This window comes from Vigna unguiculata, chromosome 8 (genome assembly GCF_037176805.1).
Source record: "Vigna unguiculata cultivar grain cowpea cultivar isolate G323 ecotype 2 chromosome 8, ASM3717680v1, whole genome shotgun sequence".
Lineage (NCBI taxonomy): Eukaryota > Viridiplantae > Streptophyta > Magnoliopsida > Fabales > Fabaceae > Vigna > Vigna unguiculata.
The window spans coordinates 38,015,624-38,034,722 of record NC_140799.1 but is presented as its reverse complement, the minus strand read 5'-3'; the positions used below and the strand labels follow the sequence as shown (position 1 = coordinate 38,034,722).

The following is a 19,099-nucleotide window of genomic DNA, read 5'->3' as shown; positions in this document are numbered from 1 at the left end:
TTAGAATTTGATTTTTTATTTAAAATGCCAAATTCTTACGTGAATTTGAATTTGATTTTGAATAGAGATAATAAAGTTAATAAGTAAAGATATTGTTGTAAGATTTTATATCGACGTTAATTTCTTGCGTGAAATTTTTGAAGGTCTCTTTAATATTATATTTCTTTATTGAATTTCTTATAAATATTAAGAATTTAAGTTTAAGTCTAAGTCTCATATTGGATAAGAATATAAGAATAAAGATCCACAAATTTATTATCTTAAAATTTTAGATCGAAAATGATGTCAATTTCTTATGTGATTAGATTAAGGTCTTATTGATGTTGTATCTCTCCAATGAAATGTTGTATTTCTTCAATGAAATTTTTTATGTGAACCTAACAAAAACTCCTCCACATGTATATGGACTATTAATTAAACTTTAAACTCCACTCCTTAATATTATTTCATGTATATTTATGTTATGTATTTGGACTATTAATTAAACTTTAAACTCCACTCCTTAATATTATTTCATGTATATTTATGTTATGTATTGTTGGTACTTCAGAAATTTTTTGGAATAATTTTGTTGTGGGGAAAAAAAATTCTTATTTTGTATATTAGTATACTAAGACCGCAGTTAATTTTGAAAGGAAAAGGTGATGAAATTATGATAGAAAAGGTACAATAATTGCTGTGTTTCAACAGAGGCTTCCCTTTTTTACCATTGAAAATGAGGAAGGAAATTGAGCTGGAGATGAAGAACAACAACCCTGCGGTTCTTAACTGTTTAGGACTAAATTAATACACGCTACAGCGACAACTATACCAGATAAAGCTTCTATCTCTTCCTATAAATACACCATTATTCATCTCAATACTTCATTCATCTCAATAAATCTCTTCTATTTGCTGCTGCAACATATGGGTTTCAAAATGGCGATACTCATCCTAGGCCTGTTGGCCATGTTCCTTATGGTCTCCTCAGACGTCGCATCCACCAATTCAAAACAGGGTACTTCCATTTTATAAAATAATATTTATCCATTTCCTTCACTTTTATTAATTAGTACGAAAACCTTTAAATTAAAAATGAATAATACATCTATTCAACATTTTCTACGATAAATCCTTCACTAGCTCCATTTTTGGTTGTTAAAGTGAAAAATGTAGTGGGTGCTGCCAAATATCCTGGTGGAGGCTACGGAGGGGGGTACCCTGGTTATGGCGGTGGCTATCCCGGTCGTGGTGGTGGATACCCTGGACGTGGCGGTGGCTACCCTGGTCGTGGCGGTGGCTACCCTGGTCGTGGCGGTGGTTACCCTGGTCGTGGTGGCGGTGGCGGTGGCTATGGTCGTTGTCGCTATGGGTGTTGTGGTGGCCGGACATACAATGGAGGATGCAGAAGGTGCTGCTAGAGAAGCTGTGAATCCATGCACTTACGTAGTACTTAAGATATTTGATAAATAAAATAAAATGTGGTGTGAAAGGCATGGATTCGCATCACCTTTCTCACCACTGAGATATACTTCGTAACTAAAAGTGTTAAATCTGCTTGTATTGATTATTATTTAAGAGCAAAATAATTTGGTGAGAATATATATCATCACATCATCTCTTACGCAAAGTCCACTTTGTTTATAGTTTTCTTTTACTTTATCAACAATAAGAAACTAATATATTATAAAGAATATTTAAAATGTTTCGACCTTTTTACATATTAATTAGGAAAATATATACGTTACATTACAAACTACAGTTTGCATATATTTACATTATGGGTTTATATATATTTTTCAAATATGGGTTATGATTATAGTTATTGAGAAATTGTGGTTATATATATATATATATATATATATATATATATATATATATATATATATATATATATATATAATATTGGTCTTACTCATATAAGACTTTTGATACTACTTTAACCACAAAATCCTAAAACAATAGTGTTATGAGTCTTTATTCTTATATATAATGTTTAACTTTGTCTTTTCTATCTAATGTGAGACTTTTTGACTCACACTTGAACTATTCCCAACAGTATAAACTTTATACAAAATATTATAACCAATAATATATATTAATTTTGATCACAATATACATTTCATGAAAGATATCAAACATAAATTTTATTTTAATATCGACTAACTCTCATCAAACAATTAAAAGAGAGTTTTTTTTTTCGTTATTATATATCATGTCTTTGTTGTTCTGTTTTTTTTTTTTAATCAGCGTCTTTGTTCTTCCCTATATATAATAATGTCTTTATAGCCATAACTATTTATCCCTAGAATAGAGAACTCAACCATCTAAATCTTCATTGAACAAGCGTCAACGTAATTTTTAATTTCCGCTGATTAAAACATGGAAAATAAACCTTGAATCGTATCAAATGGATTCAACTAGAGTAATCAGTTTTCAATAAATTTTAAAATCTCACATAAATTTAACAAAATATAGTTAAGAGAATTAAATTTATTCACTTGTAAAATTTGAAGACTAAATTGAATTAAAATTTCAAACAAAAATTAATTCTAATTTTTATTAAAAAATTGAAAAATAAAAAATATATTTAATTCATAATATTAATAACGATAAAAATAATATAAATAATAAAAATAATAAACAGTTAGAATAATTAAAAACTAGGTGTAAATCCATTTTAAACTATTTTCTCAATAAATATTTATAATTCTCTAATATATAAACTTTTGGAGAGGAGAGCATCTTCGAACGAGGGCCACCATATATACTTGAAAAAGAGAAAAAGCCTCTTTTTCATGATTTTGTAACAAGAGGAGAATATTCTCTCTCTTTCTCATTATCAGGTTTCTAAATATACTCTTTGTTTTTCAAAGTGACCACCTAACATCTCTTTCTCTTATATCATCATTCTATCTTTTGTTCTATTTATTTTTTATGTTCTTGTTCATTTGAAGTTATATATTATATAATTGAATTATTTTCTACCTTCTTGAACTCTTAAAAGTGTCTTCTAATCTAGATAACCTCTTGGTTAGCCGGCGAGAATAATCCTTGATATTTCTTAAATAACTTAAACTAATACCTTAATTCTAAAATTGATAATATAAACTCTTATAATCTTACTATCCATTATCTCAAGTATGTTTAACTTAAATAAAAGAAAAACAATATAAAATATGATGGACCGGACAACTTATATATGTCAATAAATTTATATAAGCATACATTTTTGTAAACTTAATTATATAAAATGTGTGAATTTTGAAATTAAATATTGCCAAACTAAATTAAACTCTAAGGTGATTTAATGAGTATGAATTGTTTTAGATGAACTGAATTATATCATAATTTGAATGAACTAAATTAAACTAAAATACTCTAATTACTACTATATTATTCGAACTTTCTAAATTATTAAGCTTTATTAATAGATATTTTATTTAAAAGATATTTTTTAATATTATAAGTTATAGGATACAAAATTACATAGAAATATTTTAGTTTGAAAAAAACTATAGTATTCGTACATTACCAACAACTCTAACATTGTGTTTGAATGAAGCATTTCAAAAATGCTGAGAAATTGAAATGCATTGTATTTGAATTACTTGCAATTAAATTTCTTTCATTTTCTAAATAACTTATTTGGACAAAAAAATTAAAATACCTTACATTTCAATTTCTTATTTGGATAAAACAATTAAATTTCTTATGAGATAAAATTTTATTTTCACACCATTTATTTTAGGTTTAATTATGTTTTGAGTTAATGATAAAATTGAAAACGGGCTCCAAGACCCATACGGGTCAGGCTGACCCGGCTACCAAGTCTATCCTGGTATATTTGGATCATTAGCCAAACTTGGTCCCACTAGGTTGTCGGATCCACCAACCCGTCTGGGTCGTTGGACCCGTTTATCTCAACGGGCCCACCCGACTAGTTTGTGTCGTTAGACCGTCTGATCCTATTAGGTCGTCAGGCCAGTTGGTACTACTCGGGTCATCAGGCCGGTCGGACTCATCTAAGTCGTTAGGTCGATCAGGTCCAGGTAGGTCATCAGATCGATCAGGTCTGTTTAGGTCATCGGATCAATCATACTTATTTAAGTCATTCGATCAATCGAGTCCGTCTAAATTTTCAGGTCGGTCGAATCCATCATAATTATTTCATATATTAAAGATCTAGAAAGATAAATTATAAAACAGATTTGAAAATCGTCTACTCTACTTAAACTTGAAGTTATAGATTCAAATAAAATAATATATTAACTAACCAATAAATTAGTTAAATTATTTTATGTTATACAGTATAATAATTTTATGCTATAATATAATACAATAAAGTAGGAGAATAATCCACATACATTATTAAATCAGAAAGAATGAAAATAGTAAATTTATAGTAGATATGATCAGATAAGATAAGAGAGACAGAAAAAATAAATGTAATAAGAAAATGTATCTATATTATTGTTCAATAAAGTAACATATTGTAGGAGTCCAATGCTAAAAATTGATGCCTGCCAAGTTGATATGGGTACAATAACTACACTGCCTCAATTTAGAACCTACAATTTTCTACCGTTCAAAGTAGAGAAGGACATCGAAGTGAAGAACAAAACTCTTGGGCTCTTAAATCTGGATAAGATTGCATTAATAAACGCCAACTACCAAATTTAGAAATCACTTCCTACTTCTGTATCTTCACTCCTATATATACACCATCTTTTTCACTACTTTTCTCATCCTTCTTTACCAAACATATCTTCCTTTTAATAGTTTTCTACTCAAACATGGGTTTGAAGATGGCGATACTGATCCTAGCCATGTTGGCCATGCTCCTTTTGGCCTCCTCAGAGGTCCAATCCAATGCAAAAGAAGAGGGTAAGTTACAACACATGTGTAATTTTCTATCTTGTAAATGAAAAAAATAGTTGCATGTCAAGTGAAATGGAATGGAAATATATAAACACAATGATCTTAAACTATGTACAAATTTCTACTTAACTGATGTAAAAAAATATTTGTTGTGGTAAATGGTTCACTAACTAGTTTGTGGTTATTAAAGTGACAAATGGAGTTGGTGAAGCCAAATATCCTGGTGGAGGCTATGGCGGTGGCTATCCTGGCAATGGCGGTGGCTACCCGGGTCATGGCGGTGGCTATCCTGGTCATGGCGGTGGCTACCCTGGCCATGGCGGTGGCTACCCTGGACGTGGTGGGGGCCACGGCTGTCGCTACGGCTGTTGCGGTGGCCGGTCATACCATGGAGGTTGCAGAAGGTGCTGTTCTTACGCTGGTGAAGCTGTTGCTGCACAAACTCAGGATGAAACTCATAACTAAGACAACTCAATCAACGTAGTACTTATGATATTTCATGAATAAAATAAATAAAATGTCGTGTCTATAGGCATGGAATGTTCCAGTGACCTTCCTTATAAGTTTAAGGGCAAATTAAAGTGATGAATATTATCTATATTCAGCAAATTTGTTCCATATATCGCGAGTTTTACTTCTGTCATTATTATATTATATCATTAATTTAGATTTGAAACACTTGGAACTCAACAATACCTGAAGCTTAATTAGTTGGACAAGGGTCAATCTCCATTAATTTCCCTAATTAAATCTGCGTAAAATAAACTTGAATAATATCCTTTATAAAAAATAAATAAATAAACTTGAATAATACCCTTTATAAAAAAAAAAAAAACTTTGAATAGTATTACACCATGGTTAATTACAACTAGGAGCCTTCTTAGCTTGAGAATCTTATGCAAAAATAGATTCACCGGAGTACAGGGCGTGTTTGACATGTGTTTTATAAAGGCCACTTTCAACACCAAAATTATGGATTTCTTTTATAAAATTATAAAATTCATAAATATATTTTATTAAATTTTTAGTAAAAGAAATTTCAAAATAAAATTAAAATAAAATGTATTTTTTTAGTAGTGTTTTTTAAATAAAATAAAGAAACCATTTAATATATATGATTAGGTTTAATATCTATTTAATTTATATTAAGAAATAGGATTTCAAGTAAACAGAAAATGAAAAAAGTTATAAATAAATTTATGAATTATTTATTTCATATAGTTCGATGAATCTCATGTAATATTTTCATAGTATTATATATTGGTTGGATGTATGTGTGTATAAAATGGATATGTAATTCATATATGTAAATGCAAAGTGATATCTGATGTATATTTATAGGTATGTATGTGTTGTATGTATATAAACAAGATGAACAGGCTTAAAGATATCTTGCAGTGGTTCACCATCACTTTTAACAGGACAACCTTCTTATCATGAATAGTAAATCTTGTTTTATAGATAACACCTGTATTGTAAAAAGCAGATGTCAGTGTCAAAGAATCACTGCTCTTTTCACATTGTCCACAGAATGGACTGCATATGTATTAATTGTAAGTTGTACAGTTAATAATGATAACATATTTTATTTAAAATTCATGATGCAATCTCTATGAGAAGGTGCAGTTATTTGAATAGATATAGTTTAACTTTCACATTTTTTTTCTTATTATTTCATTTATTTATTTAAAGAAGAATCGAGACCTATACCTACCCGACCCAAATTAAAATTATTGTTATTATTACTGAAATAGAGTTAAAATGGTTTAATAACTATAAGATTCAAGTGAAATATGTATAAAATATTAACATAAAATATAATATAGAGAGACAGAAAAAAAATGTATGAATATAAGTAAACTAACCTGCCAAGCTGATATTGGGTACAATAACTACTCTGCTTCAATTTAGAACCTAGTATTTTTCTACCGTTCAAAGTAGAGAAGATATTGAAGTGAAAAATAAAACTCAAGGTTCTTAAATCTGGATATGAGATTGCATTAATAAACGCCAACTACCAAGTTAAGAGAACACTTCATACTTTTGTATCTTCACACTCCTACATATACACCATGTTTTCCACTACTTTTCTCATCCTTCTTTATCAAATATCTCCTTTTAATAGTTTTCTACTTTAATAGTTTTCTACTGTAACATGGGTTTGAAGATGGCAATACTGATCCTAGTCATATTGAGTTCTACGTGTTTCTGAATCCGAATTAACGATATAATATAATAATGACCGAAGTAAAACTTGCGATATTTGGAACAAATTAGAATTTGCAGAATATAGATAATATTCATAGACATGACATTTTAGTCTTGAAATATCGTTGATTTGGTGACAGCCGTGGCCCCCACCACCTTCAGGGTAGGCATCACCGTAAAAAGAAAAACATTGAACAGTATTACTTTGAGTCTTACCAGCAATTCCACTCTTATCATTTGATCTACTTGACTTCCAACAATTTATTCTTTAACAATTATTAATTTAGAGTGAAACTCATGATCACTTTGATGTCAATGGTTTGAACGTAACAACTTGATTTATTAAGAAAAACATATAATTAATTCTAAATATTATCGTTTCTATCTTTAATAATCATATCCTATTAACAGAAGAATAATATTAATATAAAGAACATAAGAATATAATGTGAAAACTCCAAATAAAAAAAAAAAATCACAACCGCAGATAATAATTATTATATGTATATTTGTATACCATACATAAAATATTCCTAATTCTTTGATTCCAATAACACTCACACCTTCCAAAACAAGAATTTAACTATATCTCACAAGACTCTAATTATAAGATGTCAAAAAAGTCAAACACTAACTTAAAGTGATAAATTAAGTTTGAATTATTAATTATATTAAAATAATTTAACATGTAATAATTATTTTAATTTATCTTACTAAAAATATTAAATAATTAATTAAAAACTTAAAAAATATTTATACAATTAAATATGTTTTAAATATTTATTTATATATATATATATATAAACAGTTTTTATAAATAAAAAAAAAGAAAGTTAAAAGAAAAAGTGGCAAACCAATCTTTTAGTGATGAGGTAATTCAATCCGTTTTTAACAGATGAAAGATTAGACGAGTCAAAACGGATGAACTTGCCCGTTTTGTGAGCTTAGTGTGACATGTCCATATCTTGAATTTTCTTTTATTATTTATTTTTTCTGATTTCTTTTCGTCCTTTGATTTCCTTCCTCCTTCTCTTCTACACCACTCTTCCATCTTCCTCCCTGAATTGACACCTTTCACGTGCTTATGTAAGCAACATGGGGGACTGCAAAAATGAATAGATAGTGTTGGGAGGAAGAGAAACGAGACGAAGGAAGAAAAAAAACATAGAAAAAAAGAAAACAAAAAAATCCTCAGCAAAAGACATTAATATTAATTTAATATTATACAATTTTAAACAAAATTGTAATAGAATTGAATTAAAATAATAATTAGAAAATAATTGAATATTCGTACCATAATTTTAATTAAACCTTACTTTTATATCATACAAATATTAAATAATTATTTTTACAAAATTAAACAAATATTTAACTTAATTAGAAATAAAAAAACTCTTAAAATATTATGATAATTATTTTGGATAAATCTCTTTTTTTTCATCATATAAGTTTTCTTTTCTAAAAGAACACAAAACTAAAAGCATTAACATATATTATTATACAATATAAAAAAACTAGAATTCTCCCTTACATGTCTTTTGAGGGGTAAGGATTAATATTATTGAGTTAAAAAGGATAATATTCGTATATTACATCAATTAGTCTTTGGATATCGAGATATTACACAAATGTCTTTTACTTTTCTATAGTTATAGTTTTCTTTTTCCAATAATATATATATATATATATATATATATATATATATATATATAAAAGTATGTATAATTTTTAAAACTAATATCAACACTAATATATTTTTTTTTGAGAAAAACGCATCATCAATTAAAAATATTATTATCTTTATCCTAATATTCATCTTATTAAAAAAAACAAGAGATAAAAATAAGAAATACAAAGATATAATGTGAAAACCCCAAACTCAAAGAAAAATTAAGAATATAACGTGGAAATCACAAAATTGGAGAAAAATCACGATCATTGTCTAATGACAACTAGAAAATAAAACTATGTGAAAATTTGTACATTGAAATACACTCACATTTTCCAAAACAAGAATTTAACCCAAACCTCACAATTCTACTACAAAAATATAAGAAAAGTTAAATACAAGCTTAAAATGTGTTTGACTAGGACGAGAAACACCATAAATTAAAGTCCATTATATAGTCAACAACACACATTCTTAACTTATCTTAGACAATGTGAGACTTTCCAAGACGTATTGTTTTCATCGGTTCAACATCTTTAAACAATTAAGAGAAAAAAAAATGTAAGATAGAAAGTGTTTAATAATTTTCTAAATTTATAAGTATATATCATTAAGCTCACATTTTAAAAATATAATAATACTAATAATTGTCTTTATAAAGTGTACTATATGAATATGATGACATTAAGAAAAACAACTTTTTTTAAGACTCATTGCAATTCAATAAGTTTTAAGTTCAACGTTAAATGAACTAATAAACTAAGAATATATTGGTCTTGTTCACCTGTTTATTGAGAAGTACTAGTGTTGTCATTAAGTATATCTTACTAACAAGTATTAAGTAAGGTCGAGAAATAACAATGTCGAAGAGTGTCTGACAAGACTTAAAAATATTAGGGAGATTAAAAAAATACTTGTCTTGCCAATAATTATTACACAAAGTTGAGAATACCTAAACATAATGTTTAGGTAGTTAATTAAATAATAAGTCAACATGATTAAACAACCACTAAACCAATATTAGAATGACATGAACTTATCCCCAAGGCTCTTCCCAGTAAAAATCCATTTACAATGATATATTTTCAATAATACAATTTTTAATAACAATATACAAAAATCCAAAAATATATTTTATTTTATTTTGAAAAGTAAACGAATAACGTTTAATATTCACATTTTATATTATTAGAGAAACCACTGTTTGGTCATATGTAGAGTGCTAACACTTGTTATACATAACCCACTAAAACATTTTGTAAGTCACTTGTAACAGATTTTTAAATATTTTTCTCAATAAACTTTTTATGAAAAATCTTTTATTTTTGAAGTTATTTTTTGCTCTCTTTCCTTACCTTCACAACTACTATAGATAACACGTTTGCTTTACTTAATGTAAAATAAAATTTAATTTTCAAGATTTTTTTTTCATTTTAAATATATATATATATTTATTGTAGAAAATAAACTTTGATAACAACCCCTTTCTAAATTAAACGGTGTGGGCAAACGACGAGGGTGGGACCTAAACAATTAAGAAAATTAGTGGCAACATATTGCAATGTCAAATGAGGTTAGCTTAGCACCTTGGCCAATGGGAACTCAACCACAATAATATTTTCTACAATAAATTAATAAAACTTGCTTTCTTTTTCTTTTGAAAAAACTTCACAATGGGAGTTATGCCTACAAACATAAACTTAATATTGGTGGATGAAAGAGCCGACATAAATATTAATTATCCCTGCTTGACTTTATAAAAAGAACAAAAAATATTTATTAATCTTCATTCAGATTGAAAAAATTAGTGAGAAAAATGGTTTACCTGTAATATTTACGACTCATAACCATAGTATTGGGATGAAATGTCACCGTTAAAAAATTCATATTTTTTATTAATTTTGTTTTGAATTTCTTTTAGAAAATACTTATAAATTTTATTTAAAAAAATTATAAAAAATTGCTGTTAATCTTTTTACAAAATATTTTGTGTAAAATACTTTTCATAATAAATTTTGTAAAAAATACTTACAAATTTTATAATTTTGTAAGAAATAATTATCCACGAAAGAATTACCTATCAATTAAAATTTTTAGAAAAAATAGTAAAAAAAATTTTCTTTTGTAAATTTTTTTAATAAATTTAATAAAAAAAATTCTCATGTAAGAGAAATTTTAGTAGTGTGTCGAATAAGTATTCACAAATCACGAAATTATTAAAGTTATTGTTTTAAAAGGGTTAACTAAAGTTACTATATTAAAAACAAGTTCGAGAGAAGGGGAAAAACTTACGTTTTATTCAAAAGAAAAAACTTTGAACAAAATATAAGGTAACGTGTAGATTAATATGTATTTTTTTTCTTGGACAACATTTGCATTTTTTTACCTTTTTCCGTAGTTGTAAATAATGTAAGAATTGGAGGTGTGAGAACCTAGTTATAACTGGATTTTATTTGTAATCAACTTATTTTTAACGGTCCGTTAAGATGCAATCTCAACTAGGTTTTCCTTTAAGTTGTCTTTTTGTTAATAGGTTTTTACGTGAACAGATTTTTGAAGTTTTAACTACTTTAGACTTTAGAACTCCAAGTAAATGGTAGGCAGAGTTAATGATTTTATTTTATTTTCAGTTGATTTTGGATTTGATATGAAGTTTACTTTCTAAGTTGAAAATTGGATGAATTATGATGAGCTACGTTAATTAGAGTTTCAAAATTTGGAATAAATATTTTTGTAAGATTAATACTTGACTATATGAACATTTGAATCAATTCGATTTTGAATTTTGTGGTTAATGAGTAAATTGTATGATGGTATTGAGTGTTTTGGAGTTCATATCTTATGTTTATATGATAATACTATGTTGTTATATATATATATATATATATATATATATATATATATATATATATATATATATATATATATATATATTATGTAGTCATTTTTGAACGAAGTGATCTACGAGTTTTAAAACATAGAGTTCTTTTAAGTATTGTTTTAAACTTACAAAAGAAGTTTGAACTATGTTTTTTGGTAAATTTTGGAGTGTTTTAATTTGATTGTTGCACAGTGTCTTTTTAGAAGTTTGAACGATGTAGTCTGATTTGTATCTGTCAAGTGTGGCTGGGCCTAAACGGGTTGAACCTGCCCGCATTATCACCCAAAAATAAAGAGGATATGTATGGTAGAAGAAGATAAGAATGAATAAAGGAGATGAATGTAAATAGACTTATTGAGAAAGAAAAATTGTATATGAAAATATCTGTCATATTTAAATCTAAACATTTAGATTAAAAATCAACTTGTTTGTTATTAGAAATTGTACAAACTCATAACATACAATTTAAAATTAACTTAGTCAAAACTTAAATAAATATAACTATTAAAAATAAATAAAATTAAAATCAACTAAATAAGTTGCTTATAAAAAAAAAAAACTAAATAGGCCCTAACATTACTTATTTATAATATTTATTTTAATTAGTATCAATAAAACTAACGTTATTCTACACTAACATAACAAAAAATTACTTATTATAAAGAGTTTAAAGTAAATAACATTCGAAACTATTTTAATACTAGCATAAATATTTTCACTCATTAAAAAATATTAAAAATAATCAATATAAATTTTAGTATAATATTAAAACTGAACTAATGTTAATATTTATAATTAATTTAATATTTTCTGAAAGATAATATTTGTTCGTGAAAAAGAAAATTTTTTTAGGGAGAATTAGAGAGAGAGAAAGCACATTCAACACTTTTATGAAAAAAAATAAAAAAAACAACATAAAAAAAGTAGAGAATGGAAGAATGGGTCTTGGTTGGACAGGTTGTCGCATTAAATATAAGCTAATAAACATAGACTAATGAAAAATTTCGAAACAAAACAAAATAAAATAAAACACTTAACAATTTGAGTCTAACTCGTGCATGAAACTTTTCATTGTTTATGGTAAATAAAATAATATTATGATGTGAAAATAGGAGTAGGTGTCCACTATAACATTCATGAAGTCATGCACAATAATGGCTGGTTTCAATTTCATGGCCTACATTTTTTACCATTGAAAATGAAGAAGAAGTGGTTCGAAAAAAAAAGAATGAATTGCTACGCTATACGGCGCCAATTAAGTGAAAGGTCCCAACCTTCCCCTCTTCACTCTATATATATAGACTGTACCTTCCACCAATTTTCATTCTTCAATAACACAACAAATAATCTCATTATTCTAGTTTACCATGAGTTCCAACATAACAATACCACTTGTCTTATGTTTGCTCATGATGTTCTTTTTTATGTCATCTCAAGTGCCAGCACAAGATTTGAAAGAGGGTGAGTTACATGTCATTTTATATCATCATAAATAATTTTCAAAACACTAGTTATTTTTTAATATAATAAATTTTCCTAAGTATATATATATATATATATATATATATATATATATGTATTTCTATAAACATGCTATCATTTTGTATTAACTTAAAAATATATTTTATTACTTGAATCTCATTGGCTACGTACGTATGATTAGACTCAGATCTTTTACGTAAAATTGTGAACTATTATGGGAAAAAAAGTATTGGGAGAAGAGTTTCCACATGACTAATGATTTTTCTGAGAGATTAATCACCAAGAAAATTAGTGAATGATTAATAGCATTTTAAATAAAGAAATGCTTTTTGTTGTCTTTGTAATTTCTTCTTCGTTTGTACTTTTTGTCGTTGTGTTTACTAGTGGTCCTTCTAATTTATTTACGTTTATTTTAACTCATATAATATCTAGTTTTTTGGTTGTGCTCTCGTAATATAATACTATTATCATGGCTAAAATAAAGACAAAATAGTGAAGAAAAAAATACAGTTAATATCATTTCGAACTAATTGATATCATAAGATTGATAATTTCAGAAAGAAAAAAAAAACATTGAAGCCTTTTCTATTTATCAAATTTTATTCAGCACCCTTAAAGCATTTGTTATGCAAAGCTTTAAATCAAAAAACTATCTTGAGAATACAAGTTTTTTCTTTTTATAAAAAAAATCATACCCATTCTGCCATTATTTTTTCAATTTGTTATCATTTAAACCTTTTTCATGTTAAAAAAAAAAAACTTTCATACTACAATTTTTATTTTGAGTTTTATATATATATATTTTCTATCAAATCTGTTTCATCTCTTCCTAATATTATACCTAATATGTGTGTGCAAATTTCAGTTTTCTATAGTAAACAGTTGATGCTTTAAGAGCTATAATGTGTTTGCAGATGTGGTTGCTAGAGAGAGAAATGGAGTGGATGATGGAACCTTAGTTGGCGGCGGCGGCTATGGCTTTGGTGGTGGTTACCCCGGTGGCTATGGCTATGGCTATGGCGGTTTCCCACGGGGTGGCTTTCCCCGATGGTTCTGTCGTTTAGGTTGTTGTTATAGGAATCCATTCACGAGACAATGCCTTAGGTGTTGCCCATAATGTTGGGAAGAATCTAAAAAATGAACAGTGTGAAGTTCAACTTAATCAGTGACATATTTCATCAATAAAATCTCGTGTTATGAGAGGTATGATTGGATAGATCACAATCCTTCCATTCTTTCTTAGCACAATAGAGATATTTAGTGTTGAATAATGCCAAAATTATGTATCGTACAAATCCTGGGTTTTCACTTCTAATGTATATCATCATCATCATTTGTAACTCAAGTGTTTGCTTCTGTATAATTATAATGTCATTATAGAATTATCCTTACTGCCATGTCATTTATTCACAAAAGCAATAAACTTTCACAGTATAACAAAATTCTAATAATTCCTATATACAATAGTATTTTTATTTTTTGACAACTTCTTTTTATATATAACACTTCTGTAATAATAATAATAATATAAAAATAAGACTTTTATGTAATGTCAGTGCTATAAGATTTTAAGCGTAAATTTAATATCACGTATAATGAGAATAAAATTGAAAAATAACACACACACACACACACACACATATATATATATATATATATATATATATATATATATATATATATATATATATGAACTCGTATAATTATTATTTTAAGAAAAATATTAATATATTGTTTTTTTAGAAAAATATTCATATAGGTGCTGTGGAATATATTTTCTTGTAAAATTGAAAATTAGAATACAAATGATAGACATGCGTCATTTTAGAAACATGTTTGAGTGGCTTCTAATGCAAGTTACGGTAATATTGTCTTTACGAAGCTTTAGTTTACTTTTTATCATGCCGGAAGTATCACACTAATTATTAGTTATACAAAGTGAATAGAAATTTTATTTTCAAACTAAGTTTATGAAATTAAGTTAAGTTTTAAATTTATTACTTAATATAATATCAAAATTATGAAATAGAACTCAACTTAATAAAATTTATTTTTATTATTAAATTGAAGTTTTTAACTTGTGAATTTCATTTTTTTAATAAAATCATTAGTTTTAATTAATTAAAAATTTTAAAAATATTTTGATATGTAATGTTCATTTCAAAATGAAAAATTAATTATGTTCTCAATCCATAATAAATTTGAAAACTTTAATCCCTAATAAATTTTTGTAACCAAAGTCTTACAATTTTAAAATTATTTAATTTAGTCACTACAGTTAAATATTTTTATTGTTGTCGTTAACTTTGTGAGGTAACAATTTATCTTAGCATGGTTAGACTTTTTGTATGTCGTCACATAATATTTTTTATAATATTTTGTTGCAAGAAATCTTGATGACGAGTTATTTCCCAAATATTTATGTATTTTATTAAAGAAAATGAATTTAAAATTTAATTAAAATTATAAAATTAAGGATAAGAAAAAAAAATACAAAATCATAAAAATATAGAATATATAATTATAAATTTATGAAATACAAAATTATAAAATAAAATAAAATTTAAAATTTAAAATTACAAAAATAACTAAAATTAAAAAATTATAAAAAGTGTAAAAATAAATAATTTCATAATTACGAAATTATAAAATATATAATTATAAAATTAAATAATTATAAAACTATAAAATTACAAAATTATGAAATTGCAAAATTATGAAAATACAAAATTATGAAATTATTAGTAAATTTTTTAATTTTTAATTTTTGTAAATTTAAAATTTTATAGTTATATATTTAATATTTTTATAAATTTTTTTTTATTTTGAAATTTTTAATTTAAATTAAAGTTAAAAACAATTTTCGTTAAATACAATAAAATATTTGAAAAAGATCTCGTCATCACCGTCTTTGTAACAAAATATTATGTGATGACTTTTAAAGAGAGTAATAATAGTACAAAATTGACATAAACATTTAGACATCTAACTGCAGAGACTCAATTGAAAAGTTTTGAAATGTCCAAAATTCAATGACCACAAAAATTTATCGAAGATTGAATTAAAATTTCTAAATTTTATTAGAAACTCAAAATATAATTAAACCTAAAATAAATGTATAATATTTATTTTAATGAGTGCATCTTATCACACTAAAATTAATTAAAAGTCGCAAATACTCTTCTGTATAGAAAATTATGGGTATATAACTTTAAATTTATATATTTTTAGTTTTAATATATTTATAACCAGCCTTGATTACAGTTCTTTTTTACTTTTAAAATATTCTAGAAAATTAAAATTTTTAATATTTGCTAATAATTGAGTTAAGACAAGTAGAACATATATTTTAAAAGGGGCCAGACTAAGCTACTCAACAACATTTTTGTTGTAAATAAAAAAATTGACAACTAATGCTAAATTGAATTTTCCTCGATGAAAAATTGAAAATTCTTTAAAAAATTTATCCATCATGGTTTAATGGATTTGAGAACTAATTGAAGTATAAGTTGACAATATGAGTACAATGACAAGTTGTTGAATAGAAACTAAATAACAATAACAATGACTTGGTCATTCATCAATTTTAGAACACTAGTTTACTTAGAGAATAGCCTTAAGATATGTATTTTATTTTGTTATATTAAAATTTTATTTGCACGTATGCGTATTTATCTTCATATACGTGGCGATTATAATAATAATAATATTTTTATTATCTTTAAAAATATTCCCACTAACTTCTAATCTTAAATTCACCACTAAATTGTTCCCTAACATTATTAAATACATAAGCACTTGCAAATTAAAAAAAAAAATTAGTTTCATTTTTAGGATACAAAAAAAAAAAGAGAGGATATAAATTATTATTTTTTAAATCAAAACTAATTGCAACTTATTTTACAATGACAAAAAAAAATTACGAAACTCTTATTTACATTATAGCAAAACTTTAAAGCTTTTTTAATTGCTTTGAACCGTCAATAAGTTGTAGGTGAAACTAGAATTAAATTTGAGTTCCTTTTATTTTAAAAAGATATTTCAAGTTGATCCTGTGGATGAAAAAGAGACACTTCATTGAAAGTAGTAAGTAAGATTTTCTTAAGCAGTATAGTTTAAACAAAATATGTCATTTTACCCGTTTTTTTTCATGTAGAATTAAAATTTAGGTTTTGCTAATCGACTTTTCAAAGACTTGTGTTTAAGGTTACTATATAAAATTTATTAAAAGAATTTATAATTTGATTAGAAAATAAAATCTGAAAATGATTAAGAGAATGTATCTAATTTTATTTTGTTTTAATTGAGTGTATAGTTTGGGCAATACGAGATACTACAGTACGTAGCAAAGTACAGTAGGTGTTTACTTCTCCACTTGGGATGAGATATAGGAAGTTCATGCACGTAATCACCTACAATAACTAATTAATATACACGTAATCACCTACAGTAGTTAATTAATGTGCTTGAATTTCTTAGCCTACAAACTTTTTACCATTGAAAAATGAGAAGGAAGATTAATTAGGTGGTGATGAAGAACAAATCGGTTCTTAAGTTGAGAATAAAAAGTCTGAATGAGTACGCTACGGCGCCATTAAAGAACAAGGTCCCAACTTCTCCCTCTTCCCTCCTATATATACACTGCACATTCTCACCATTTTTCTCATCCTTTCACTTACTCTCTTATTGCAAAAATGGCGTCCAAGAGGAACATATTATCACTCATGCTGAGCCTGTTGGTCATTTTCCTTTTCGTCTTCTCAGAGGTGGCAGCAAGGGAACTGAAAGACCGTGAGCTATTTCTTCTTTTTTTTTTTACCTTCTTTTTTCATTTCCACTTTAACGTAAAACAAAGTATAAAATATTATCAACACCAACCAATAATCTTTTTATGTTTTTCTAATAATCATGGTGTTGGCTTCCCAGTTTCTGGTCGTGATCGTGGTGGCTTCAATAGAGATTCTCGCCTCTTCTGGGGAGGATTTCCTAACTTCTACGGTGGTTACGGTGGTTACGGTGGCTACTTCAACAATCCCTTCGATCCCCGTTACAGTTTTGGCCAGGGCCGTGGTTTCCCTTTCAATCCTCCTTTTGGAAATGGTGTGTTCAACAATCCTTTTGGAGGTGGGTTCAATACTGGTACAGGTGGAGGGTTCGTTGGTGGGATCCCTAACATTGGTGGAGGTGTGAGAGTACCGTGATAGATATTATTAAGATGGTGATGTAGTGAGAGGATAAGATCGTTGAGACAGTGAAATTCTACGTACTAATTAATAATATAGATTTCATCAATAAGATTTCTTGTTATAAGAGGCATGGATGAATAGATAGCAAAGATGCATGCATGCATGCTTTGTTGCTTCTCTTTTCTCCTCATCTCTCTTACGACAAGAGATAGGGTTGAACAAGTTTTTAGGTTGTGTCTGTGATGTGTGATTAGTTTGAGATATCTGATGTACAAATAAGTTGTCGTATATCATGATTTTTTCTTCTTCTGCTGTTACCTTTACCATGTATCATCATCCTCTTTGCTATTAAGTTTTCTCCTTCATTCTCTGTGTTTTTCGTGTCTTTAAACCTTGCAACCATGTGTATGGATTCAGAAAGCAGATAAATTAAAAAGCAGAAGCTGAATTTAACAAGGTCAATGCTGAAATTAATATTTAATTCTCTCCTGATAAATATGCCTAATAACTTCAATGGATAATAATTAAGGACTACAAGATGTCATATATTCATTGATTTATATAAATGTCAAAAATAAATTCTTGGAAATTAAAGTATAGTCAATGAGAAATAAAATTACAGGTAAATCTTAATCCAATATACACGTGTTAAGAAGGAGGAAAAAAGAAAGCTAAATATAGCTTTGAAGTGACTTGTGATAAAAGTATAAAAAAAGCTAAGGAGCCATAAAAGACTTAAATTATGTTTCGTATGACTTTTTTGGCCATTTTTCTTTTAGTTCTAAAACAATTTTTTTTTAATAAAAACTGTTT

The 19,099-nt window shown here is 26.7% G+C and overlaps 3 protein-coding genes across 3 annotated transcripts; all 3 read left to right on the top strand.

Annotated features, from left to right (window-relative positions):
• The first annotated feature begins 847 nt into the window (after positions 1-847).
• On the top strand, positions 848-5,469 carry LOC114195145 (uncharacterized). The gene is made up of 5 exons (XM_085665993.1): positions 848-997; positions 1,144-1,398; positions 3,858-4,031; positions 4,627-4,866; positions 5,051-5,469. Exons 1-5 carry the CDS (start codon positions 907-909, stop codon positions 5,323-5,325), a joined length of 1,035 nt encoding a protein of 344 aa, XP_085522119.1. The 5' UTR covers positions 848-906; the 3' UTR covers positions 5,326-5,469.
• A 7,478-nt stretch (positions 5,470-12,947) lies between these two features.
• On the top strand, positions 12,948-14,497 carry LOC114193020 (uncharacterized). Its single transcript, XM_028082709.2, has 2 exons — positions 12,948-13,079; positions 14,015-14,497. The coding sequence occupies exons 1-2, from the start codon at positions 12,986-12,988 to the stop codon at positions 14,215-14,217; spliced, it is 297 nt and encodes a 98-aa protein (XP_027938510.2). The 5' UTR covers positions 12,948-12,985; the 3' UTR covers positions 14,218-14,497.
• Positions 14,498-17,687: 3,190 nt separating this feature from the next.
• On the top strand, positions 17,688-18,651 carry LOC114194024 (uncharacterized). The gene is made up of 2 exons (XM_028084054.2): positions 17,688-17,891; positions 18,027-18,651. Exons 1-2 carry the CDS (start codon positions 17,795-17,797, stop codon positions 18,299-18,301), a joined length of 372 nt encoding a protein of 123 aa, XP_027939855.1. The 5' UTR covers positions 17,688-17,794; the 3' UTR covers positions 18,302-18,651.
• The last annotated feature ends 448 nt before the right edge of the window (positions 18,652-19,099 follow it).